The sequence below is a fragment of the Saccopteryx bilineata genome, chromosome 5 (genome assembly GCF_036850765.1).
Source record: "Saccopteryx bilineata isolate mSacBil1 chromosome 5, mSacBil1_pri_phased_curated, whole genome shotgun sequence".
Lineage (NCBI taxonomy): Eukaryota > Metazoa > Chordata > Mammalia > Chiroptera > Emballonuridae > Saccopteryx > Saccopteryx bilineata.
This window is the reverse complement of record NC_089494.1, coordinates 108,231,988-108,259,124: the sequence shown is the minus strand read 5'-3', so window position 1 is coordinate 108,259,124 and position 27,137 is coordinate 108,231,988. Positions and strand designations below refer to the sequence as shown.

Genomic DNA, 27,137 nt, shown 5'->3' with positions numbered 1-27,137 from the left:
GAGCTTCCCGTGGGCTGCACACCCCACCCTTCTGCTTTGGGTCTTCATCTGTAGCCACTCTGACAAAGACTCGTAGCATCTGCTGAAGGCAGGGTCTAGGCAACTGTCAGTTTAGAGGGCCCCTGAGGGGACATATTTTGGGACAAGTGAATATCTTCCAACATATTTCTTTGGTAAATATAGCTTTTCTGTTTCACCTGTTGACCTTCACCTCTACTCTTTGTACTTCCATGAGGCCATCTTGGAGAGAAGCAGAAAAATAATGAATCTTAGTGTAGAGAGCTCAGGGCCTGGTGTAGCACAGAGGGTGGGGGACCAAAGCGTGTGGCCACGGAAGGCGCGGTTAGAAAACAGAACTCCTCATCCGTGTCTAGACCTGTTGGTCTTGGCGGTTCTGGGACCTGAGGTTCTGTTCTTGCTTGAATAAGAAGGTGCTCCCAGCCTGACCAGGCAGTGGCGCAGTGGATAGAGCATCGGACTGGAATGCAGAAGGACCCAGGTTCGAGACCCTGAGGTCACCAGTTTGAGTGCGGGCTCATCTGGCTTGTGCAAAAAGCTCACCAGCTTGGACCCAAGGTCGCTGGCTTGAGCAAGGGATTGCTCGGTCTGCTAAAGGCCCGTGGTCAAGGCACATATGAGAAATCAATCAATGAACAGCTAAGGTGTCGCAACGAAAAACTGATGATTGATGCTTCTCATCTCCCTCCATTCCTGTCTGTCTGTCCCTATCTATCCCTCTCTCTATAAAAATAAATAAATAAATAAATAAATAAATAAATAAATTTTAAAAAAATTAAAAAAAGAAGGTGCTCCCTTCTTTCAGTTTCCGCTCTTTCCTCCTCTTCTCCTCATGATGGGGAATGGAAATGTTCTAGGCACTGGGCCCCACATCAGGATGGTTAGGGCTAACCCTCTGGTCAGGGAAGCTGGCTTCAAACTGATTCCATATACATTAGGTAAATGCATGCATATTAAATGCCTCTTACCCAGCTCCTCACCTGGGACCTTCAGTGCTCTTGCTCCCTCCATCCTTTCTACCTATGTTTATTGAATAATTGCCATGTAAAGATTTTCTGTTATGTGCTGAGGATACAGCACTGAAGATGGAGAGTCCTGCCTTCATGAATTTATGGTCTAGTTTACACTGAAGTATTATGCTGGTGGGCAGGAGTAAACGGGGCTAGTGAACTCATAGAATGGTGCCACAATTGGCCCACCATCAAAGCTGGAACACCCACTAGTGGGTGGGAAGGACCAGGTTGACCAGCACTGCAAAAGTGTGCGGTTTTTATAAAAAGGCTCACCATCACTGCTCTAGAAGATTTCCAGGTGCACCCTATGGTATTCCAAAGAAATATGTGCCTGTTAGGGACCAGAAAACCAACAGGGTTTTTGGAGTTTAGAGTTTTGGGGGACAGAGGTGTGGGAATTGGCTGTAAGCTGACAGTCTGCCCAACCCCCCACCTCACTTGCCTGATTAGGTTGCAAAAGGCTGTTAAGCTGTGGTGCTGGATTGTTTACGCTACCCCCCATGTTCCTCGGCAAGTTTCTTCTATCCTTTGTTTGGTGTAAAGTTAAGATGATATGTATGGTGGGGCTTTTCTGCCCTCAACACAATTAAGAGTAAAAAGAGAGGAATCTTCAATGTATTAATGAGAAAATGAGAGTTTGCCTTTCAAATATATGCCCAAACATTGAAGAAATTGCTAGGACACATCAGGCTCATGTTTCTGATAAACACAAGAATGAAAAAACTTAACATATTGGTGCCAGGACCTGCTGAATTTACTAAATCTTACTAAGAATGTGTGTGTGTGTGTGTGTGTGTGTGTATAAAGATAACTTTTTTCATTTTTTTATTTTTAACCCCTTTTTTATGAATTCTAAAAAGCATAACTCAAAAAATGTAACAAAAATGTTTTTTAATGTCAGAATAAATTTAATTTTGTCATATTTATTTCATTTAATTACCAGAAAAGCACGCTTGGACTTTATATTTTTTTCTTTAATATTTGACTTCATTATTATAACATATTTTTCAGGAATTTGTATATAGTGCGCCTACAATTATTTGTAGGATTTTAAATGTGCCCCAACTTCAAAAAGTTTGAGAACCACTGATCTGAACTGATACCACAGAGGCGTAGCCCAGCCATCACGTGACCCACGGCTTCCCCAGCAAGTATGGAGGCGCCATGATCCTCATGACCACCAACCACCCCTGGGCCATGTGTTCTGAGGGAAGAAGCATAGAAAGCCCCACACAGGTGCATACAATTAATAGCCACATAGAAAAATATTTATTTAATGGGTTCCAGTTAATCATTTACCATGCAGACATCAAGGAATAGTCACTAAACAACAAAACAACAATGGTGACCCTAAATGCTGCTTACTTTTAGTGCAAGTGGCTATCCTACAGCCCCCGACAGGACTTGTTTTAGAAATATATATATCTGTTATTGTGGTAACTCACAATGTTTCTTATACTGAAGCTTGTAGAGCAGAGAGATGGCTGGAATCCTGGACAAATGGCAGGCCATTTGGAATCTGGGCCTCCGTGTGGTGGTTGGGGCCACAGTGGGGAGAGTGGCATTTTCTAGGACTTTAATCAAATAGCTGGGGCAAGGATGGGATATCAGAGCATCTGTCTTCCTGGACAGGAGCAGCCATCTGTGGCCTTTACATCATTTTAAAGCTGTGGCCTGTGTCCTCCGAAAACTAAATCCCAACAACTCTCTATCTTCTCCTACAGAACATTTCTCAGCAGGAAAGAGGGCAAGGAGTCAGATCATTTTAAATGAGGGTCATTAAGCTGTTGGGCCACTGGCGAAGTGACCACAAGCTGTCCAGGCAAGATTCGGCCAAGCCAGAGGGCACAGGGAAATGAGACGGCTTTCAGGGCACAGCCTACACCCGTGTCCCTTACGTCCTGCCTGAGTTACTTCCAAAGCCTCTCCTCTTCTCTCTTTTGGCAAACTCAGCAATGAATGGTGACCACGTCCCAGGAATCCACCTGTTAGCTGTGAAGGGACTTGCCTATGGCCGAAGAGTCACCTTCTCAAAGTCATCCAAGAAAATACTGGGAAGGGAAAGGGTGTCTGCTGGCAATGTAGGCAAGGCAGTTTGATTGGTGGTGATCTTTGGAAAAGATGGACGGGAGAAGGAGGAAGAAAAGCAGAAAGAGAAGAAAGGATAGATTCCATTGGTTTACCTGCTGGAGAAACATATAAAGAAAGGCAAAATGGAGGGAGACAAGGAAAGAAGTAGGAAGAAGGGAGGAGAGAACAGAGGGACAAAGAAGAGAAGAAAGGTAGGCTAGGCAGTAGGACTGGGGCGGGGATGGGGGCTGTGCTTAGGACTGAGACGGACTGGTGGGGGGGGGGGCTATCGCGGAGAGGAGCTAGAGGGAGGGGCTCTTGGTTACCATCCACTCAGACTGCAGACATCGCTGTGATGCTTCAAAGCAAGCACAGAACAGTGAGTGCAGGCCCCCAAAATGCCTGCATATTTGGGCTCTGCCTTAATTGGTCTAGTGGTTCTCACATTGGAGTGTCAGAGTCAACCGGCAGGTTTATTAACTCCCGACTGCAGGACTACAGCTCCAGACTCTCAGTTGGCGCCTGACATGTGCCTTTCTAACAAGTTTCTAGGTGAGGCGGGTGCTACTGTTTCAGGACTCCCTCTTCAAGAATCACTGTCTTAGAGGTTAGAGACAGGCCAAGGTCGGTGTTGATTTGGGGTCCTTGTGTGGGACAAAGTCAGTGAGTGAGAGCAATGTCTCAACTGGCTGGCAGAAGCAGACTGGTAAACACAAAAATATAAATCAAGAAAGTGCTTCCCTGGCCAGCTAGCTCAGCAGTAGAGCATCAGTCCAGCATGTGGAAGTCCTGGGTTCAATTCCTGGCCAGGGCACACAGGAGAAGCACCCATCTGCTTCTCCACCCTTCCCCCTCTCCTTTCTCTCTATCTCTCTCTTCCCCTCCCACAGCCAAGGCTCCATTGGAGCAAAGTTGGCCCAGGCACTGAGGATGGTTCCATGGCCTCCGCCTTGGGCTCTAGAATGGCTCTGGTTGTAAAGGAGCAATGCCCCGGATGGGCAGAACATCACCCCCTGGTGGGCATGCTGGGTAGATCCTTGTAGGGCACATGTGGGAGTCTGTCTCTCTGCCTCCCCACTTCTCACTTCAGAAAAATACAAAATAAAAATAAAAGAAGAAGAAAGTGCCAAAACCTTTTTCTGGATGGATTTGTCTCTTCATGGCTTCTTATTCAACTAATCACATGCTTCCTGTCTACTGGCAATTGCTGTAAAACATCAGTGACAAGCAGATGTTCCTCACCCTCCTATATGTGGGGTAATCTATTGTCCCCAAAACCCGATGGAGTGTGCTCTAACTGTCCTCCTTTCCCACCTCCTGCCCCTAACCGCCCCTTCGCCTTGGTCACACTGAGCCTCGCAGCTCTCAGAAGGAAGGTCATCATGGCATCGCTCCACCCCGTGCTCCTGCTGTATCTGCCTGGCTGCTGTTATCAGGCTAACTCTTCCTCTCCTTTCATTTCTCTGAGTGTCCCACCCTGTGTGAAGGGCAGCTAGCCCTTCTCACTGCTGCCACTGTGCTCTGCCCAGACTGTTCTCATGACCCTTGGTAAACAGTCACCAGGCTGTGCTGCTTCATCCTCCTCCGCTTTGTATCATTAGTGCCTCGGACAGGGTCTATAATAGATTGCAGCCAGTCAAGAACCATTTGTTGAGTAAATGAACAAAGTCCAGAGAACTTAAATTGGGGGGGGGATGGAGAAACTATACCAATCACAGGAATCCTAAAGCATACTCAACACCCTCCTCAGCACCCCCATGGCTTTCCTGATCCGGTTAAATGGGACTCCAACACCAGATAGAAAAGCAAACCTTGGGATTTCTTTAAATCATGCAAAATATCTTTGATTGGGGAAAGGTCAAATTTCCAGATTTTTTTCTGCTTAGCACTAAGTATTCTTTTCTAGAAGGTGCTTATGTAATATACACGGATGGACAGATAGATGGATGGAAGAGTGGTTGGATGGACAGATGGATAGAGTTCTCGTAGGTTTGGTCACCTTGGTCATCAAGTCATGACCTAATATAATTTTTTTTTCTCTGGATATTCTTCAGTTCCCTTTGACCAGACTTCAGAATAGGGTGGGGTGGGGCATACGTGTGCCGCAGAGCCTTGTTGCGTGCCTGCTCCTGAGGGACCTGGTTCTAAAGCTGAGTCCGGACAGTCTATGGTGACGTGCTCACTCTGCTGCACTCTGTGATGGCCCTGCCTCCCACTGCGGTCCACACTGTGACTGGTCAGCACTGGAGCCTAAAACTGAAAAACAAAACTACATTTAAATATGATCGACTTGTAGCCCTAGCCAGTTGACTCAGTGGTAGAGCATCAGCCCAGTGTGTGGACATCCTGAGTTCAGTTCTTGGTCAGGGCACACAGGAGAAGCACACATCTGCTTCTCTAACCTTCCCATCTCCTTTCTATCTCTCTCTTCCCCTCCCACAGCCGAGGCTCCATTGGAGCAAAGATGACCCGAGTGCTGAGGATGGCTCCATGGCCTCTGCTTCAGGTGCTAGAATGGCTCCAGTTGCAATGGAGCAACACCCTAGATGGACAGAACATCGCCCCCTAGTGGGCATGTTGGGTGGATCCCTATCGGGCACCTATAGGAGTCTGTCTTTCTGCCTCCCCGCTTCTCACTTCAGAAAAATACTATATATATATATGATCAACTTGTTTGTCAGTGTGGGTGGACTCTGGGGTCCTGAGCAAGCACAGTGAAGTAGAGGGTACTCTGCCACCCTGGCCTGTATGCTCCCCAGTGAATCACTTTGTCTCATTTCTGACATTTGTAGGACAAGGGAGTTCTGTGGCGGGTCTCTCTCCCTGCTTCCCACTCTCTGATGACTCTGGGAGGGGTTCTGGGGTACATACAAATATCTCCCTTCACTTGAAAAGTTAGAGGGGATAAAATGGACCACAGTCAGGTGGCGGCATAGCTTAGTGCACTTCTGAAGACTGAACTCAGAAGGCTGACTGGCACGCTGCGGAAACGTCAGGCTTCGGTGCGAGGTGCTGCCGGACATCTGCATTACTGCTGTGGTTGAAGCAACTTCTCTGCCCAGAACGAATCTGTGTCGTTGGCTAATGGCTCTTGTCATTTTAGTGTAGTTATCAAAGAGGAAAAATGGAAGTACTTAATGTGGAAAAAAGATAAAGTATAAAGGTATTTTTTAACTCCGAGTGCAAAGCTGTCTGGAGTACAATACAGATCTGTCAATAATTCAGTTAAAACTGTTTACCTGCTTTACACGACTGGGTTCAGTTCACTGATCTTCATTCAAGTTCACACTGAAGTTATTTAACTGTGCTGCACATTACGCTGCACAGACCAAAGTGTTATAGATTTTTTCCGAATATAATATACAAGTCCAAATTGATTGCAGCCAAATATAAATTTAGTCAAATCTTTAATATGCTCTTTAAGGCATCAATAAGGCATGGGACTAGAGTTAAACCAGTTGCAAGCAGCCAGAATAAAAACACTTTGTATGTGATATTTATTTCCAACAATGTGTCATCTAAAACAATGAACTTTTTTTTTTCTCTTTTTCAAATATAAAAGTGAGCAATTACCTGCCCTTATAAGATGACAAGGATGCTGGTTTGGTACTTCCTCCCCTCAGCAGTCTGGCCTCTATCTCATTGCCCACGGGCACACACCTCTCATTAGTTATTGGCTGTACCTATATGCCCAGTGCTCCCTTTCCTTAGAACAAATTATCTTTCAAGGCACAGGAGGGAAAGCACTAGCCATTTCCCTACCTCTAGCTGAGGCAGGGGCAGCATATTCCAACAGCCTGACTAGGTATTTAGCACAATCTATGTTATTCCAAAATGACTAGGCAAGGTTTAGAATGAACAATGCATAATAGAACTCTACTTTCAGAACTCATTAGGCTTTAGATATAGGGAAGGATTTAATGTTAAAGGACAGGACACATGTGTTCTACACCATGGCTGAGAGCTCATACCCAGCAGTAAGACCAGGCATCAACCTTGGTTGTATCGTCAGAGTCCGAGGATGATAAACAGGCTAGGTGGAGTCTCCTTGGTTTGACAGGGCTCTCTGGGAATGAGGCTGGGAAGGGGGCAGCTGGGACTATGGGACTAGGAGGGAATAGGGAGCCCTGCTATTCTGAGGAGGGGCTGGGAAGGAGTACTTGAACCTGTGCTGTAGCCACTAGCCACCTGTGGTTGGCCCAACTGAAATGCACTATAAAGCGTAAAAGCCACACTGGGTTTCTAAGACCTAGTATGAAAATAACACACAAAACATTTCACAAATAACATTAGGCTGATTATGTGTTGAAAGTGCATGTGAAGTGATAATATTTGGGGGATATTGAATTTAAGAACCTGTTGTTAAAATGGACTTCCCTGTCTCTGTTTACTTTTTGAATGTGGTCACTTGAAATTTTAAAATTACGTGTGGTTTACGTTATATTCCTAGTGGACAGTGCCACTTTACATAGTGGGATTCCAGCTCATGTTTATTTTCTTGTTTTCTGTATTTTCAAACTGAAAATGTAAGAAACAGACAGTGTCTTTGAGAAAAAAGAGCATATTTTGGATTTTGAAGTTTGGAAAGCATATATTATAAATATAGCATGTGGGCAGCTAACCTCCTCTGGACTCAACTTCACCTGTACAACGAAGACAATAACACTTTGATCTTACCAGGTTATTATCAGAGTGGAAAACGCATAGGAAATGAGCAGAGGATCCTTAGTGCAGAACCTGACATGGGAAAAACTCAATAAATATTTGGCATTATTCTTGGTTATGTCTCAAGACCTGTCGATGCCTAATCTTTAATCCTGGTCCATTTCTAATTCTGTTCCTTATCTCTCTTGCTCTCCATGTTTTTATTTGATGTCATAAATACCTACTTCTACACCCAGAAGCTGAGATGTTCCCTCTTTTTTTCATCATGGAAGAATCTCAGGCCTGGTTCCCTATGTTCTGCTACTTGTTCAGATGAAGTTGCTCCTCACCACCTACTTTAGCTCATTTCAATTTCAGAGCAAGAATTCTATCCTGGCTAAAACTACAAGCCAGGGCACAGCTTTTCATTGCCCCGTCCTTTGCTCCATACTGGGATGCTGGGGTCTTGTTTTTACTGACCTCAGCTTCTTTTGATGGGATACTCAATCAAGGACATGGCAGGCAAAGGGGGTGAGGGTGACAGAAGTGTAAGGGTCATGCAAATAAGAGCTCAATGAATCAGGAGCAGAGATAGGACGGAAGAATACTTTTATAGTTTCTCTCCACTTCCCCGCATCCCGGGCCTTCCTTTCTCACTGTCTTTATTTTGCTGTCTTTATAAGCTGTGCTGTGTTCAAGCCATGAAAAGTGAAAATGGTTCTTCTCACCTTTCAGATACTCACAGCCCAGAGTATAGCCTCCTACAATGTAGCACATATCTAAACCCTGTGTTCAATTTCCATACTCGAACCATGGTCGGCAAACTCATTAGTCAACAGAGCCAAATAGCAACAGTACAACGACTGAAATTCCTTTTGAGAGCCAAGTTTTTTAAACTTAAACTATATGGGTAGGTACATTGTTATTAATTTAATTAGGGTACTCCTGAGCTGGCCAAAGAGCTGCATGTGGCTCGCGATACGTGGTTTGCCGACCACGGCAGGACATAAGGCCTCAGGTGAAGATGGTTGTACTTGTTCTTTGAAATTTAGTGGCAGAGAAGAGAAAAAAAATTAAAACTTTGTGAAGCCATAGCTTCCCAAAGTATGGTGAGCTTCCTAGCTCCTTCTCAGCTAAGGAGGCAGACCGTGCAGTCGAGCCTGTGTGGGATACAGACAGGAGGGATGACTTAAGAACATACACCCGTGCAGCTGGGAAAGGTCTCCAATTTCCTCAGAAAGAAAGTCTTTTTTTTTTTTTTTTAATTCAGTGAGAGGAGGGGAGGAGGCAGAGCCAGACTCCTCCATGTGCTCAGACCAGGACCCACCCAGCAAGGCCACTAGGGGGTGATGCTCTGCCCATCTGGGGCATTGCTTCACAACTGAGTTCTTCTTAGCACCTGAGACAGAGGCCATGGAGCCATCCTCAGCACCAGGGGCCAACTCGCTGCAATCTAGCCATGGCTTCAGGAGGGAGGGAGGGAGGGAGGGGCAGACTGAAAGAAAGAGAAGAGGGGGAGGGGTGGGGAAGCAGATGGGCACTTCTCCTGTGTGCCCTCACTAGGAATTGAACCCAGGACATCTACACACTGGGCCAATGCTCTACCACTGAGCCAACTAGCCAGGGCCTGAAAGTCTTTTTTTGTTAAGTCAGAGAACTGTTCATTTGTGTTCCCATTCAGCAACTGTAACTGGGTGACTCAGAATATACTCTTAAGCAGATCTTTTTTGCCTTCTCATCATATCAATATGTAACTTTTATTTTTAGATTTACTGAGTGTTCTCAGGGTAACAAATTCAAAGGAAAGAAATAAGCAAATTGGATTTATGTCAAGCTTGGGCTGAGGTTTGAAAGGTGAAACCCTCAGAAATGGGAGCAGTTTCTAGGGTGCCCTCTTTGCTGACAGCTGCGGTTTGTCCAGGGTTTGTTTTGGGGGAGCTGGGTTAGTTCAGTGCAGGGAACACATCTAAGGCCACCCCACTGCCAGGCAAGGGATGCTCAGGCGGGTGCATGCAGGAGGACTGACCATGGATGTGTAAACATGGCTGTTTTTCCTGGAGCATTTATTAATGAACTCTCTTCCATGAATCAGAAGCAGGAAGGGACCACTGCCAATGATAGCTTCCCTGTGGTTTCCTGGAAAATCAGAGTGTTTGAAAATGTCAATTTTCCTTATTATTCAAACTTAGGAGAGGCATGAACCATTTCTGGAAATCCAAAAACATGCCTTTATGTTGTTCAGCTCTGCTCACTTACATTCTGGTCTCTTGCCCAACCCCCACCCCCTTCCTCGAGAGAAAAGAGCAAATGTACTGCTGATTTCTGATCTGATGTCTCTTGGTTGTTTTGTGTGTGGGGAGGGAAGGAGAGTCACTGCAGAATAAATGCTTATGAACTTGTGATATCAGTTGTCTGTGGCCTAATAGAATCCTTCTGTCAGAGGTCATAAAAATAGCAATGACTGTAAGTTAGAATGCAGATATGCAGGCATGCAAACACATATCCTTGCAGGCAGCTTCGACTCTGTGGACAGGGCTCCTGAGTCCTAGCTCGCTAGAGTCTGATCGTTCCTGGCTGTTGACCAGGCAGCTCAGTGACACAGGGCAAAGAGCATGTTACTGGCTGCACTGGAAGGAAACTTCATATTTTCCCACTGTGTTTGGATAATTGTCTTATTTAAAAACATTTGAACAGAAACAGCAGCACTGTTGCAGATGTGTTATAATTATAGGTGTGCACACCAAGTAAATACATATATGCCAAAAAAAGTTCTCTGTAACAGGCTAGTCCTGATTTTGCTTCCCTAGAAAGTAAGATTGATGTCACTAAATATGCTTCTTTGTTATCACTTCCATTTGTCTTGAAAATATCATCAGGTCTTCCTTATGCAGACATTCTTTAAATGCAAATGTCTCATCTGATATGGCTATACTGTATATACATCTATTTAAAACAAACAAACAAACAAAACAACCAAAGACATAACTAGATTAATGGGCTACATAAAATGCTTTCTGGATACACAGACAATGAAAACATGTTTAAAAGGAACAGGCATAAATAAACTTTGGAAAGCATTTAATGGTCTTTAACATAGTCACTCCCCTAGCTCTGAAACAGTGTTAATTTTTTTTTTCCACTAGTGGCAAAAGAAGCTGTCAAACACAACATTGAAAAATTGGTGCCATTTCCTGGCTAGTAAGCAGAGAACTGAGGGGCTAAGTATGTAACGGTTTTTGTTGTTCTCATGCTGTATTTCTCTCTCTCTCTCTCTCTCTCTCTCTCTCTCTCCCCCCCCCCCCATCTTGCCTGCTCAGGGCTGATCGTTTTGACGTTGGCCATCTGCTGGATGCCCAACCAGGTTCGGAGGATCATGGCCGCCGCCAGACCCAAGCACGACTGGACGAGGTCCTACTTCCAGGCGTACATGCTCCTTCTGCCTTTCTCGGACACCTTCTTCTACCTGAGCTCAGTCATCAACCCGCTCCTGTACAACGTGTCCTCGCGGCAGTTCCGCGCGGTGTTCTGGCAGGTGCTCCGCTGCCGCCTGACCCTGAGGCACGCCAACCACGAGAGGCGCCAGCGCACCCTGGCCGAGTCCTCCGCGGGCAGCGCCCGCTCCGCGCGCCGCCCGCTCATCTTCATTGCTTCCAGGCGCGATTCCTCGGTCAGGAGAACTAACAAGGTTTTCTTAAGCACTTTCCAGAGCGAGGCAGAAGCCCGGCGGGAGTCAAAGACCCAATTGAGTTCCGAGTCACCAGAGCCCAAGTCGGAGATGAAACCAGTCAATTCTGCAGTAGAAGATGGTTTTCAGGAGCATGAAGTGTGAATGTCAACCAACCGTCCCCTGATGAAAACATTACCCTCCCACAGCAGGACAAAATAACCTGCTCCCCCATCAGGGAAAGGCGTGGTATCCTGGGTCCTTGGGAAAGGCAGATGTCCACTTAAGTGTCTTCGAAGGGCTGCCTGCCACCCAGACTCTGGTTACAGACGGGAACGCTGACTCTATCCCCTCTCTTCTTTTAAGTACGCACTGAAAACTGAGGCAGACTGCATTTCTTCAGAGCTTATGAAAATGTTTTACACTGAGCTCTTTCATTATTTGCAAAGGAACTAAAAGGGAACAGACTCCCTACCCAGAATCAAAGGACACCCGGAAGGTCTCGTGGCGCGGGGGCGAGGAGCAAGGGTCAGAAGAGCAATGCAGGAGGGGCTGGCACCTGGTTCAGCAGTGTGCCAAGAAGAGGGCTAACTTGAGGAGCAGGATGGTGGTGGGGAGCCCTGGCTGGAGGGCTGAGGCTGAGCTGCTCCGTTTCTTGGGCCGGGGCCCGTTGCACAGAGGGGTGTTACAGCAGCTGATGCACACAGAGTTGAGTTTCCCCGGGGAGCAGAAGGACTGGTACCCGGCCGAGGCGATGAGGCAGGCTGCGGACGAGGCACACGACTTGCGGTACATGATCCCTGCAACACAGACCCGAAGGAGCTGGGTTAATGTGCACTGGCCCAGGGGCAGCCCTCTGAGCCCAGTCCCAGTGTGTCCTCCTCCTCCTCTCACATCCCACTAACTTGGCGGGGCCAGGGAGGTGCTTTTGGTCGCTTCCTGAGCCCCCCAAAACACATGAGGGATATGGTAAAGAAGTTAGTCATTATTTAACCACTTTTGACAGAATTGCCCCAAAAGTTATGAGATGCAATGCCGGTGAATAATTAGCTATCAGAACCAAAGTCCACTCTTAGTACTAAATATAGGGGTTTTTACTTTTTTTTTTTTTCGGTTCAAATATTTCATGCCAAAGAGGACCACAAGTTGTGTATCTAGATCTCCTCTCTATTAGTTTATAAGTGACCAGAGATGGTTCTCAACTACGTAGTTATTAAATCATGGAATTTTCTGAATAAAGACCAAATCCCAATGGGAATAAATCAGTTCCCTACTGAAGGGGCCCTGAGTTTTCCCAAGTTTGAGGGGATCCACTGGGTTACGCTCATGTAACCCAGAGGTGGCCTGGCTGACCTTGTGTGCAAAGCAGCCTTATGCTCAGGGCAGCGCTTTGCCCTTAGAACATATGGTCATCTGCCCAGTCAGCGTCACCCAGCTAGCACTTAACATGCACCATGCAGGCACATAAGGGAGCCTCCTGGAAAGAATGGAGGGTCCATCTTAAGGAATACATGTGTCATGTCCAAACTGTGTCATGACCATCAAATTGGGGTGTTCTAGATAATCAGATGAATTCTTAAAGCTGGAAGTTTACTCAGTTCAAATAATAGCTATGCCAGGTACCATTTGGAGAGATATAGTGTCTTTGATCACTCACTGCCCACCAGGGAAGCCCCATGATCATTCCTGTTTTACAGATGAGATCCCCAAGGTAAGAGAGGTTTAGTTAACTTGCCCAGAGTCACACTACTAAAAAGTAGAGCTGCTGGAATTTGAACCTAGTATTCTGGCTCCATGCCATTAAGTCTATATTACTGTATAGCAAAGCAACTAGTCAATAAAATATAAAAATGTTTTTGTTTTGGTTTTTTTTTTGGAGGGGTGGCTTTACTCTGAAGATAGCTTGTGTGTGTGTGTGTGTGGTTATTTTGCAGCAATGATTCTTTTGTTGAGATATAACTGACAGAATTGTTATTTTGGGTCAAATACTATGTGGTAGCAGTGCTGCCCTGCACCGCCGAGGCGTACATGCCAATAGCAACCAGGGCACCTTTCCCCCTGACTCCCTGCAGGTATGTCTGCAGGTGTGCTTTGGTGTGAGGCTCCCTTTTACCCCTTGACAATGGCTGCTTTGGATGCTGGAGAGATACAGTTAAAGACTTAAACTGCCTAAAACTTTCAAGAAGGAGATAAAGAAATACCTTAGATTTACATTAAAACATGCAACTTTGTAAATTGACTTTTCTAACACTATTAGAAAATTCTGGAATCAGCTGCCTGATAAGACAATGCCCAAGGACAGAGGATATATGTGAGGGGAGAGAGGAGACACTCTTTAATTTCTAAGGAACGTGTTACATACTGTAAAAGGCTTTGCCCATTTCTACATTTCCTATCCATTGCCAATTTTAGGAAATTAAGTTTTGCCATCTTCTTATTCTTAAATATTAAAATCACTATCATTTGCCAGTTCTGCTTCTGTAAACTTTTACCTTTAAATGAATGTTAAAAATTCAAAAAAGTTTACTGAATATATTTTTTTCATTGTAGAAAAATTCAGACATTCGGATAAAGTGGAAATGCCCCTTGACCACCCCTTCTAATGCTAGGTTCTCCTCAGAGGTAAACACTCATATCAATTTTGGGTGCCTCCTTCCAGGCCTGTTTCTAGATATTTACAAGTGTGCCCATGGAGAAACTCTGTGTGTGTGTGTGTGTGTGTGCGCGCGCGCATGCACAATTTTGTTGACAGCACCACATCCTACATGCTATTCTATAATTTGCATTTTTACTTAGTAATATGGCTGAGGATTTCTTTTTAAGCCTAACTTTGCAGGGCTAAGTATCAGTAATGAGGTAGGTTAATTATATAATGCATGAGGGGAACCCTGATTTTTGCAAGTGCCACCCAAGGGACACCTCCAGATTGCCTGGCTCTGGTGGCCACCAGGGCTTAATACTTGTGGTACCACAGGACTATATTTAATTTGCGTTCTTTGAAAGCTACTTGAGGGTCTGGCTTTCAATAAGCCTGAATGTAGAAGCTGACTGAGCTCCTCCCCTTTGAGATACTGACTGGTTGTGGCACATTCTAAACTACTGAGAGCTACTGAAAGTAAAATAGGTGACCTGGCCAGAAAGCTTGGTTGGCTAGAGCATCATCCTAAAGCACAGAGTTGCCATCTGATCCTGGATCAGGGCACACATAAGAACAGATTGATGTTCCGGGGTGTGTGTGTGTCTCTTCCTTCCTCTCTCTTTAAAATCAGGAAATTTTTAATAATTAGAAAGAAACACTGTAATCTGATGTAAGAAGTGTTCAGAAATCCTGTTTGCATCCTTTATAAAAAATAAAATAAGTGGCATGGGCCATCACAAAGGTTTGAGAGAAACCAAGAGCTAGGGCAGGTTTGAACAATAAAGTTCATCTACACAAGGCCAACCCTTCAAGAATGGGAGAGATGGCTGTTTCATCTAATTCCTAGAAACTAACACAGAGAGTCAAGCAAAATGAAGTAAGAAAGGAATATACTCCAAACAAAACAAGATAAAATTTCAGAAAAAATACCTGTAATGAGACTAAGAGAAATAATTTACCTGATAAAGAGTTCAAAATAATGGTTCTAAAAAGGCTCACTGAACTAGGGATGAATGGATGAACACAGTGAGAATTTCAACAAAGAGATAGAAAAATAAAGTACTAAAGAGAAGTCACAGTAGTGATGAACAGAATGACTGAACTGAAAAATACACTAGAGGGTTAAACAGCAGACTAGATAAAGCAGTAGGGTCAGTCAGCTTGAAGATAGAGCAGTGGGACTCAGCCAATCAGAGCAGTCAAAAGGAAAAAGAATGAAAAAATGTAAGACAGCTTGAAGGACAACATCAAGCAGACTAACATTCACATTATAAAAATTCCAAAAGAGAAGAAAGGGAGGAAAATGCAGAAAATTTATTTAAACAAGTACTGACTGAAAACTTCCCTAACCTCGGAAGGAAACAGACACAGAGATCCAGAAAAACAAGAGAGTTCCAAATAAGAAGACCCCAAAGAGACACATACCAAGACACATTACAATTAAAATATCAAAAGTTAAAGACGAGGAGAGATGCTGAAAAGCAGAAAGAGAAAAACTTGTTACATACAAGGGAACCCCCATTTGATTATCATATTTTTCAGCAGAAACTTTTCAGGCCAGAAGAAAATGGCTTCACAGTGCTAAAAGAAGGCAACCCCCTCCAATCAAGAAGACCATACCTGGCAAAGTTGTTATTCAGAACTGTAAGAGTAATAAACATTTTTAAATGAGTTTCCTGGACAACTAAAAGCTAAAGGAGTTCACCACCACTAAACTAAAATTATAAGAAATGTTAAAGGAATTTCTTTAAGCTAATTAGTAATAAGAAACCATGAAAAGTAATGAGATCTCATTACTAAAGGAAAATATATAGTAAGGTTAGTGGGTTAATTCCTTAAAGAGCAAAAGGAGTATGAAGGTTAAAAGACAGTTGTAGTAAAAATAACAAATAATTAGTTAAGGTATACACAAGATAAAACAGATGAAAAATGTAAAAAGAAAAACAAAATATACAGTTTAGGATGTTTTCAAACTTAATTTGTACTCAACTTAAAAATACTGTTATAAATATTAGTTGTTATATGTAAATCCCATGTTAACCACAAAGCAAAAACCTATGAGATAATGAGAAAGTAATTTAAGCATACCACTAAAGAAAGGCATCAAGCCACAAATGAAGAGAACAAGAAAGTAAAAAAGGGCCAGAGGAACTAAAAAATAGACAGAAAACAACAAAATGGTAATAAGTACATACCTATCAATAATTACTTTAAATGTAAATGGACTAAATTGTCCAATTAAAAGACAGAATGGCTAAATGGATTTAAGAAACAAAACCAAAACCCATCCATATGCTCTCTACAAGAGGCACATTTCAGTTATAAAGACACACACAGATTGTGAAAGGCTGGGAAAATATATTCCATGGGGAAAAAAGCTGAGGTAGCTATACTTAGGTCAGACAAAATGAACTTTAAAACAAAGACTGTAAAAGAGACAAAGATTATGTATTATTAGATAATGATAAAAGGTCAATCCAACAAGAGAATAAAACATTTGCAAATATTTATGCACCCAACGTAAGAGCAGTTAAAAATATAAAGCAAATATTAACAGAGCAAAAGAATGAAATAGCAATACAATAATAGTATGGGACTTTAATATACCACTTACATCAATGGATAGATCATCCAGACAGAAAATCAATAAGGAAACATTGACCTTAAAAGACACATTAGAAAAGATGGACTTAACAGATACAAACATTCCATCCAAAAGCAACAGAATATACATTTTTCTCAAGTGCACATGCAACATTCTCCACGATAGATCATATGTTAGGACACAAAATGAATCTTAAATGTAAGAAGATTGAAATCATATCAAGCATGTTTTCTGACCAAATGGTACAACACTAGAAACCAGTTACAAGAAGAAAACTGAAAAATTCTCAAATAGGTAGGAATTAGCATGCTGCTGAACAACTAATAGATCAACAAACAAAAGAAAAATAATAAAAAATACCTTGAGACAAATGAAAGTGAGACAAGATACCATAATGTAAGGGACACAGCAAAAGCAGTTCTAAGAGGGAAGCTCATAGTGAGAAAAGAAACAAAAATCTCAAATAACAACTTGACATTATACCTCAGAGTACTATAAAAAGAAGAATAAATGAAGTCCAAAGTTAGGAGAAGGAGGAAAATAAATATCAAATTAGGAATAAATGAAATAGAAACTAAAAGGATCATAGAGAAGATCAATGAAACCAAGAGCTGGTTCTTTAAAAATATAAACAAAATTGACAAATTTTTAATGAGGCTCACTGAGAAAAAAAAAAGAAGACTCAAATGAAATCAGAAATGGAAAAAAAAGATCTACAATAGATGCCACAGAAATAGAAATACAAAGGGTCATAAAAGATTATTATGAATTATTGTACACCAACAATTATATAAGCTATAATAATTAAAAATTCCTAGAAACATAACCTTTCGAAACTGATTCATGAAGAAGTATAAAATCTGAATAGACTAATTACTAGTAAGGAGATTAAATCAGTATTCAAAGACATCCCAACAAACAAAAGTCCAGGACCAGACAGCTTCACAGGTGAATTCTATCTAACATTCGAAGAATTAATACCAATCCCTCCTGCCCGACTGGTACTGGTTCAGTGGATACAGTGTCAACCTGGGATAAGGACAACCCAGGCTGGAAAGCCCGAGATCGCTGGCTTGAGTGCAGGCTCACCAGCCTGAGTATGGAGTCACTGGCTTAAGTGTGGCATCATAACATAATCCCATGATTGCTGGCTTAATCCCAAAGGTCACTTGCCTGAAGCCCAAGGTCACTGGCTTGAGCAAGAGGTCACTGGCTCAGCTTGAGTCCCCCGGTCAAGGCACATATTAGAAATAATCATTGAACTATTGCATTGCTACAACTACCAGTTGATGCTTCTCAACTCTCTCCCTTCCTGTATGTCTCTCTCTCACACACAGACACAGACACACAAAATCAATCCTTCACAAACTCTTCCAAGAAATAGAAAAGGAAGGAACACTTCCAAACTCATTTTACGTGGCTAGCATTTTCCTGAAACCAAAACTAGACAAGGATACCACAAGAGAGGAAAATTACTGGCCAATATCCCTGATGAATACAGCTGCAAAAATCCTCAACAAAATATTAGCAAAGCAAATTCAACAATATGTTAAAAGGATTAATACATCATGATCAAATGAGATTTTATTCCAGGGATGCTAGGATGGTTTGGCATCCCAAATCATTCAAGGTGATTCACCACATTAACAATATCAAGGATAAAAATCGTATCATCTCAATAGACACAGAAAAAGTACATGATGATATTTAATATCCATTCACAACAAAGTGTGTATAGAGGGAACATATATCAACATAATAAATATAATATACCACAAGCCCAAAGCTAACATCATACTCAACATTGAAAAGCTTTTCTTCTAAATTAGAAACAAAGCAAGAATGTCCACACTTACCACCTTTATTCAACATAATGTTGGAGATTGCTAGCTGAAGCAATTAGTCAAGAAAAGAAATAAAAGATATCCAAATTGGAAAGGAAGAAATAAAAATGTCACTATTTACAGATGACATATTATATACAGGTATATTAAAATCCTAAATATTCCACAAATGAAGAACTAAATGAATTCAGTAAAGTTGCAGGTTACAAAATCAATACTGTATACAAAAATCTGTGATGTTTTTATACATTAAAAATGAACTATCAGAAAGAGAAATTAAAACAATTTCATTTACAATTGCCTCCAAAAGAATAAATAGCTAGGAAATATGGAAACAACCCAAGTGTCCACAAACTGATGAAGGGATAGAGAAGTGGCATATGTGCACAATGGAACACTCAGCGTAAGAAGGAATGAAATCTCTCCATCTGCAGCAGCATGGGTTGACCTGGAGGGCATTGTGATGAGAGAAATAAGTCAGACGGAGAGAGACAAATACCATGTGATCTCATTTACATGTGGAACCTAAAACAACACCAACTCACGCTCATGGATACAGAGAACAGTTGCCAGAGGTGGACGACTGGCGTGGGGGAGAATGGGTGAAGGGGGTCCAAAGCTACAAACTTTCAGTATAAAATAATTAAATCATGGGGATATAATATTCAGCATGGTGACTAGTTAGTGTTATATTGCACATTTGAAAGTTTCTAAGAAATAAAATCTTATAGGTCCTCATCACAAGAGAAATTAAAATTATGTATGCTGATGGATGTTAAGTAGACTTACTGTGGTGATCATTCCACAGTATATACAAATATAAAATTAAAAAAATAGAAGTGGACAGTTCCTTCCTTTTATCTCCCTCCCTTCTTTTTAAAACTATTTACTTAACTAAGGAGTCCATACTCCTTACTATATCCCATATACAATTTTAAGAAAGCTCTACAAATGTTATCTAAAAATATTAACTTATTTAATCATTGCAATTACTCTAGCAATAATGGCCATTTACAGATGGTGAAACTGAGGCAGCGGGAGGTTAAGTAATTTGCTTAGAGGCCATGCAGGTAATTATATGGAATAGCCAGGATTTGAAATCACAAATCCCGGTTTTAGACTCTCTGCTCTTAAAAAGTCTGCTCCGTTGCCTAACAGGGTATAATATACTTACATTGGGTGGTAAATGGCAAAAATTACAAACACATACATATATTTTGTATAGCTTTGTACCAAATATTTCTGGGAGAGTATAGAAGAAAGAGACAATGTTGGTTGTCTCTGGGTAGGTGTATTGGGTGGCCATAGGAAAGAGTAGGAAAGAAAACTGTAGACCCTTTATTGCCATTGGAAATTAGAACAATGCAAATGAAGAACTTTTTTTTAACCTTTTAAAATAAACCATCCTCCAGAAGAACCACTTTATCGGGCAGGCGCTTTCTTTTTCCCAGTGTACCTGTCCCTTCCGGCTGTGTCCACCAGGGGGCTCCTGAAACAAACACACCCTCAAGAAGAGAGCTACAAAGTTGCCCCAAAGCCCAAACCTCAGGGTCACAGGGCAGAGGCCCTTGTGTTTGTCCATCTTTCCATTTTTCTTTTAACCTAGCCCCTTTGAGCTTAGATCTGGGCCCAGGAGGGCAGGAGCTGCAAGTAAACCAGAAAGGGACCTCTCATGGACTGCTGCTGGACTGTAAAACGGCCTAAGAGCAATTGGGGAGGATTGTGATACTTAAAATGTGCAAGTCCAACAGTTCCACTTCTTGGCATTTACCCTTTAAAACACACTTTCATGTGTGTGCATCCTTATAGGAAAAAGGTACATCTGTACTACGGAGTGTTCAGCCTCAGTTGAAAGTGCAGAGCTCTATATTGATCTGGCTCAATTTACTGATCATTGAATTATTCCTATATTTTTGTGGTTCTCCATAGGTGAAAAAATGAATTTCCAAATGACCTATAAATAAACCATTTATGTAAGAAAAAGGATACAAAGCAATACAATATGTGCTGTTGCAGTGTCTGTAGGGGTGTGTGTATGTACACACCTCTAAACAAACTCAGACAGAAGGGTCAGGCTTACACGTGAGCAGTGGCAGTCCCTTTACGGCTGGGCCACAGTCAGAAAGCACTTTTGATCTGTGATATCTGAATGTTTGACAGTGGGAATGCATTCATGGATTGCATCTGTGATGACAGCCTAGTAGATATAAAAAGTATAAACTCAACTCTGAGCCTTGGAGCACGTAGCGGCGCATGGCACTAGGGTAGCACCCAGGGTCCACCTCACTCCAGCCAGAACACAGCCCAGATTCATGGCACCAGAGCTCTGTGTGGCCTCAGTAGCACCGCGGGCAGAAAGTGGTATCTGGGCTGTGACGGGCCACAGACTTGGTTTTCTGCAGCTTTATGGCTTTCCTGGGGCTTCAATAGCCGCCCACTGCAGGATGAGGCAGTGTCCGAGGGCCAGAGTGAAAGATGTCCCCAGATAGCTGAGGGAGGCCCCTTTCCTGCATGACTTTTAATCACTTCTAATGCACTGCTGATTTTACTGTTGTATCTTTATTAATGGAATGCAATGAGAACAGCACTGGGCACATAATAAGAGCTCAATAAATATGGAATGAATGAATGAATGAGTGAAAGAAGGGGGAGATGACAGAAGGAAGGACCATTTGAAGGATATCCTGTAGTCCCATGATAGTGGGTGCTTTTCTGACTAGTTACAACTGGGTAACAGAGGTCACATAAAGCTAAAACAAACTCTCAGTCTTTGGTTGGCAGAGGCAGGGCTGTGAGAAGCTGTGACTCGGTAATGGGGATTCAGACCCAGAGCTAGCAGGCTTGGCAGGATGAGGAAGGGCCACCCATCAGCGTGGCTGGGCTAATCCCTGCTTGGGTCGGCTCACAGCCACTCCACCCGCAAGGCACAGAGGTGGTTCTGCCAGGGCCAGCTCACTTCTCAGGGCTCTGATCTGCAGACCAGAAGTGAGCCTGTGGAACACACCACCCTATAATACCATATTAATCAAGGCACCCAGTGTTTCAAACTTGAATCCTCTTAAGTCTTTAGAGAGGTGACGGGTTCCTGGGGGCTCTTGGATTCAGACTGGTGGCTACTCTCACTTAAAACATACCACAAATTGTGCACTTCAAGGAAGTCAGACATGTTAATCTGTCTTAATTAGGATGTGAATGATAGGCATGCTGAGGAATGAAGAACAAGGTAAACATATTTCCAGGGGAGCTTATTCCACTGTAGCTGACTGTACTTGTTCCCTGGGACCTGTGATATTTGACTTTGAAGGAAATATCCTTTGAAGAAAATGCTCAAAACATAACACATGGAAATAAGGGAAAAGGAATTAGACCCTTTGTAACCTACACACTAGATTTAAGTATATATTTGGATTAAAATGCATTCAAATAAATGGTACAAATGCATTCTGTTACATTGTGTGTCCTCCTTATTTCACAGACACTAGAAACGATCCTTTCAAGTTAAGTGAACTATGTGTAAGGCACTCGGAAAAACACCCAGCACAAAGCAGGTTCTATGTAAGGGTTTGCTATTGCTGCCATCATCATCATCACCACCACCACCACCACCACCACCACCTGACATGAGGCACTTTCTGATTCACCCTCTCAATTCACATAAGTAGCTATCTGTTGAGTTTATGCACATCATGGTACATCACTCAGAGGGGACAGTGACTTTGATCCTAATTAATTGGTTTGCGCTGACATTTAAAATGACTGGTTCCTCTTTCCCCCCCAGATGTTCATACTCTATTCCACTTCCTTCTGGACTATATTTGGCCACGTTTTCGCAGACATGTTAGCACTGCATTGAGAAGGAGGGTCAATGGCAGGCAAGGAGATGGGGCTGAAGGAGGGAGAGAAAGAAGTGTTGGAAGTGGAGGTGGATGCTGGATGGCCCCTGTCTCCTTTGCTGCAGCAAGCATTCCATCAGGTGTCGGGCTGGCTTTGCAGGGCTGAATTATTGATTACACAAGGGGAAGAAGAAAGATGGTGTTTTCTCTTTGTGTGAGTCCAGCTCTTACTGCTTGCTCCTGACATAGCTGGGTCACTGCAGGTTGGGCACCAGTATAAAAGGCACCTGCAACAACTCTGCCTGAAGTCAGTCCACCCAGCAGGGGTCTCAGCTTTGGAAGTCCACATTACTAAGAACAACAACATAGTTCCAAGACTGGCATTAAGGCCCAGAAGCCTCAGGCCAACCTGCCTGGCAGCAGACAGGTTGAAAACCTGTCACTGTCTTGAATCACTGGTATAGCGCTATTCCTTTGGCCAAAACTCCCCTTTATCAAGGTTCTTCAGGAAAGGTGCCCACTGCACAAGTAGGAACAGCGTGAGCACTCCAGTAGGCGGGAGCTGCTCAGACAGCGGCTCTCATACCTCAGCGTGCAGAATTTCCTGGGCGGTCCTTAAATACACAGACTCCCGGAGCATCCTCAGACGATTCTGATACAGGAAGTCTGAACTTCCATGTTACCACCTGGGGGGGAGCAAGCACATGCAAACTCTAAATGCACACTGTAACTTACCCAGGGACCAGTCTTGTCCCTACCTGCAAAGATGTCATTCTGCATGACCACCCAGCTCCTGCTCTGCTGTGCCTAGGGGTCACCTCTGACACCTAGATGGTACAGTGAGAAGAGGGGGAAACAGCTGGTCTCATCTTCACTGCTGTCCATGCTCCTCCATGACATCTGACCCCTTTCTACCCCACTGTCATGACTGGCCTGTCCTATCAGACCATCAGATGATGCCATTCCACATGTTCACTGTCAGCCACTTAGCTCACGGTGAGGTCCAGGGCGCTCCTGGAGGTGATCAGGGAGGTGCTAGTTTGGCCACTGCCCACTAAGATAGTTTCCTCTCTTTGGCCCTTTAATATTCCATGGGGTTGACTTTCCCTGTTCAAAACCAACATCGTCTCCGGCAAACTTCCATTCCAGGTGTTGGCACACGTTTTCTATTATGGGTTAGATGGTAAATATTTGGGCCTTTGCAGGCCGCACAGTCTTGATCACAATTCCTCAATCTGATATTTTATCATGGAAGCTGCCATAGTTACTACGTGAACATACAGGTGCAGCTGTGTTCCTAGAAAGCTTCATTGACAGGAACAGGCTGGATGAGTCAGCTTGGGCTGCCACAACAGAAGATCCCCGACTCTGCACGGCTTAACAACAGAAATTTTTCTCACAGTTCTGGAGCCTGGAGGGCTACGATCAAGGTCAGGGCAAATCAGGCTTCTGTCAAGAAGCTCTTTCTGGCTTGTAGATAGCTGTGTCCTCATGTGGCCTTTGCTTGGCACACGTTCAGAGAGGTAGAGAGCTCTGGTGTCTCTCCCTCTCTTATAAAGATACTAGTCCCATCAGACAAGGGACCCACCCTCAGGACTTCATCTAGTCCTAATCGCCTCTCAAAGGCCCCATGCCTCCAAATACCATCACACAGGACTTAGGGTTTCAATATATAAAAGTTTTAGAGCTACACATTTGGTTCATTACACAGAGACAGATAAGTATAAGAGGTCATAGTTTGCTGACCTCTGTTCTATTCTATCAAAATTCAATCACCTTTACACTAAAAATCTGACCCCTCTGCCCAGTCGGTCCTCCCCAGTTCTGTGATGGAAGCAAGCTCCCAACAGTTGGGAACATTTGCTCTTTGAAAAATATCAGCAGAGATCTCTCTGGGCTCCAGGGGTGCTGAAGATACTCTACCAAAGGTCTTTGCAAAATTGATAGTATTTGTAGAATCTTTTCTTCATATTTTAAAATATTTTAAGTTATACTGCTTCTTTAGAAAGTATGCTCTTCATGGTCTACACTAACCCTGCAGTTGGCTTGGAATCACAGGGGTGAAGAGAGTTGCTTCATTCTAACAGGAGACACAGCCACAGCTCGAAGGGAAAAGGAGCAAAGGCAGACTGAGTTGGAGCCACTAACTGAACGCCGTTTCCAGCATGGGCAGGATGAGGTCTGCTGAGTAAAACCTGCATTTAGGCGCCCTATGGCTATATATTTCAAGCCAAAACCCTACAGGGAAACTGGAGCAGACCCCCGCCCCCACGCCCACCCCCAGGTCTGAATCGGTAAAGCTGTGTCTTGGAGCGGCTCTCTCTGACTTCCCTGTCGCAAGTGCCTGGTCCTTTCTTCAGAGGTCCCATATAAGCAGAAGCCCCCGTTTATGTAAGAAGCCTCTTTCGTTTCAGCAGGTCTTGTTTCCTGCAACAGCCTTGTTTAAACCACAGTGGATGCAGAGTGTGGCCTGGGCTCTGTTGTTCTCTCTTATTTTCTGCTTTCAAGAAGCAAGGGAGCCTCTGTACCCTGTAACAACGCTTCAGCCAACGACAGACCCCATATGTGACAGTGGTCTCATAAGATTATAGCAGAGCTGAAACATTCCTTTGCCTAGCAATGGTGTGGCCATTGTAACATTGCAGCACATCATGTTACTTACCTGTTTGAGGTAATGCAGGTGTACACAGACCTATTGTGCTTCTAGTCATTTAAAAATATAGTACATACAATATTATAGGGCATAATATTTGATAAATGACTGTTACTGGCTGATGTATTTACTATACCTTTCTACCATAATTTTAGAGTACACTCTTCCTACGTATGAGAACAGTGTGCTATTATGCTGGCAGCAGCCCTGTACATCTTGTGTTTAACGGACTTAATCTAATCTCATGTTATTTTGTACAGTAACATGCTGTACAGTCGGCTACCTCACATAGCCTAGGTGTGCAGTGGGCTACACGTCTAGGTGTGTAAAGTACACTGCTGTTCACACAACAAAACCGCCTAATGATGCCCTTCTCAGATGTATCCTTGTGCTAAGTGCTACATGACTGTAAACACTGATGTGGTAACTTGTTCTCCCCCTGAGCTTAATTACAACTTTCTAGATGTACTTTTAGAAACATTATGGTTTTCTAAGTCTTTTTAAAAACATCATACTTGAGAAGAACAAATCATTAATGATTTTGTTTTTTTCAGAAAACCCTGTTTTCAAATGAATTTATATTGCCCAAGAGATAACTGGAGAGTTAAAATGGCAATGTTACTAAGAAGGTATTTGGTAGTATGAAGGGCCATCATTCACTTCTTTGATACATTATTTCTTAACCTATCAAAATGATGCTTAGGCTCAAAATTCCAACTCATAGTTGCCAGCAAACACAACAGAAATTGATATTTGATCATAAAGCAAACAAAGGAAGTTTCAATAATAAATTGAAATTGTTAGTCATTTTACCAATGAAAATTACCTGGGGAGAATTACTAACAGTGTCAGAACGTAAAGAAATATTGGGCTGAATTTCAGGGGTTTTTGTGAATTTCTTCCATCAAGTTCTGGGTCTTGAAGAAATCTTGATCTTCTTACTTACTGGTCTGTTTCCTCATCTCTGAAATAGGGTGGAGGAAGCTGAGGTAGACAAAGTCCGCATTTCATTTTGCATCTGAAATAATTCTCTGCCCAGTGGAAATAACACGAACCCTGGATTCAACAGACTCAGATTACAATTCTTTCTGGAAAGAACTTAATAAAGCACTTAACTCCTACAAGCCTCAGTTTATTCTTTTGAAAATGGAGACTATACCCATCAAACAGAGTAAAAGGATTAAAGGTGAAGGTTAAGATGACAATGCAAACAAAACATCTATGATGCTTGGGCAGGAGGTAGTAGGGGGAGGGGGTTGCAACATTTAAGGTGAGCCTAAAAGTATTAAAAAAAAAAAAAAAAGGAAAAAAATGTCTTAAGTGAAAGGAGGGGAGATAGTGAGACAGACTCCCGCATGCATTCTGACTGGGATTCGCCTGGCAACCCCCATCTGGGGCCGATGCTAGAATCAACTGAGCTATCCTTGGTGCCTGAGGCCAACACTCAAACAAATTGAACCACTGGCTGCAGGAGGGGAAGAGAAGGGGGAGAGGGAGGCAGAGAGAAGCAGATGGTTGCTTCTCCTGTGTGCCCTGACAGGGAAATTAACCCAGATATCTGAATGCCAGGCTGACACTATCCACTAAGCCAACTAGCCAGAGCCAGAAAATGTTTTTAAAAAATGAGTCAGGGCCCTGGCCGGTTGGCTCAGCGGTAGAGCGTCAGCCTGGCGTGTGGAGGACCCCGGTTCGATTCCCGGCCAGGGCACATGGGAGAGGCGCCCATTTGCTTCTCCACCCCTCCGCCGCGCCTTCCTCTCTGTCTCTCTCTCTTCCCCTCCCGCAGCCAAGGCTCCATTGGAGCAAAGATGGCCCGGGCGCTGGGGATGGCTCTGTGGCCTCTGCCCCAGGCGCTAGAGTGGCTCTGGTTGCAACATGGCGACACCCAGGAGGGTCGCAACATGGCGACGCCCAGGATGGGCAGAGCATCGCCCCCTGGTGGGCAGAGCGTCACCCCCTGGTGGGCGTGCCGGGTGGATCCCGGTCGGGCGCATGCGGGAGTCTGTCTGGCTGTCTCTCCCTGTTTCCAGCTTCAGAAAAATGCAAAAAAAAAAAAAAAATGAGTCAGGTTGGAAAAATACAGATGTCAATCTCCCATGGACAGCTGGAGCAATTGGAGCAACGTAAGTAACAATTATACTGTATTAGAGCCCAT

At 43.5% G+C, this 27,137-nt stretch overlaps 2 protein-coding genes and 1 long non-coding RNA gene across 3 annotated transcripts in view; 2 read left to right on the top strand and 1 right to left on the bottom strand.

The window, feature by feature from the left end:
* GPR39 (G protein-coupled receptor 39) overlaps positions 1–11,574 on the top strand; it is a 252,325-nt gene extending 240,751 nt beyond the window's left edge. Inside the window, exon 2 of the mRNA XM_066233493.1 lies at positions 11,063–11,574. Within this exon, the coding sequence (XP_066089590.1) occupies positions 11,063–11,574 (512 nt within the window). The remainder of the gene's footprint in view (positions 1–11,062) is intronic.
* Positions 11,575–11,973: 399 nt separating this feature from the next.
* Positions 11,974–27,137, bottom strand: part of LYPD1 (LY6/PLAUR domain containing 1) — a 39,155-nt gene continuing 23,991 nt past the window's right edge. Inside the window, exon 3 of the mRNA XM_066233494.1 lies at positions 11,974–12,209. Coding sequence (XP_066089591.1) covers positions 11,974–12,209 — 236 coding nt within the window. The remainder of the gene's footprint in view (positions 12,210–27,137) is intronic.
* LOC136306846 (uncharacterized) lies at positions 12,208–13,264 on the top strand. The gene is made up of 2 exons (XR_010725694.1): positions 12,208–12,340; positions 12,372–13,264. It is a non-coding gene; the product is annotated as an uncharacterized lncRNA (long non-coding RNA).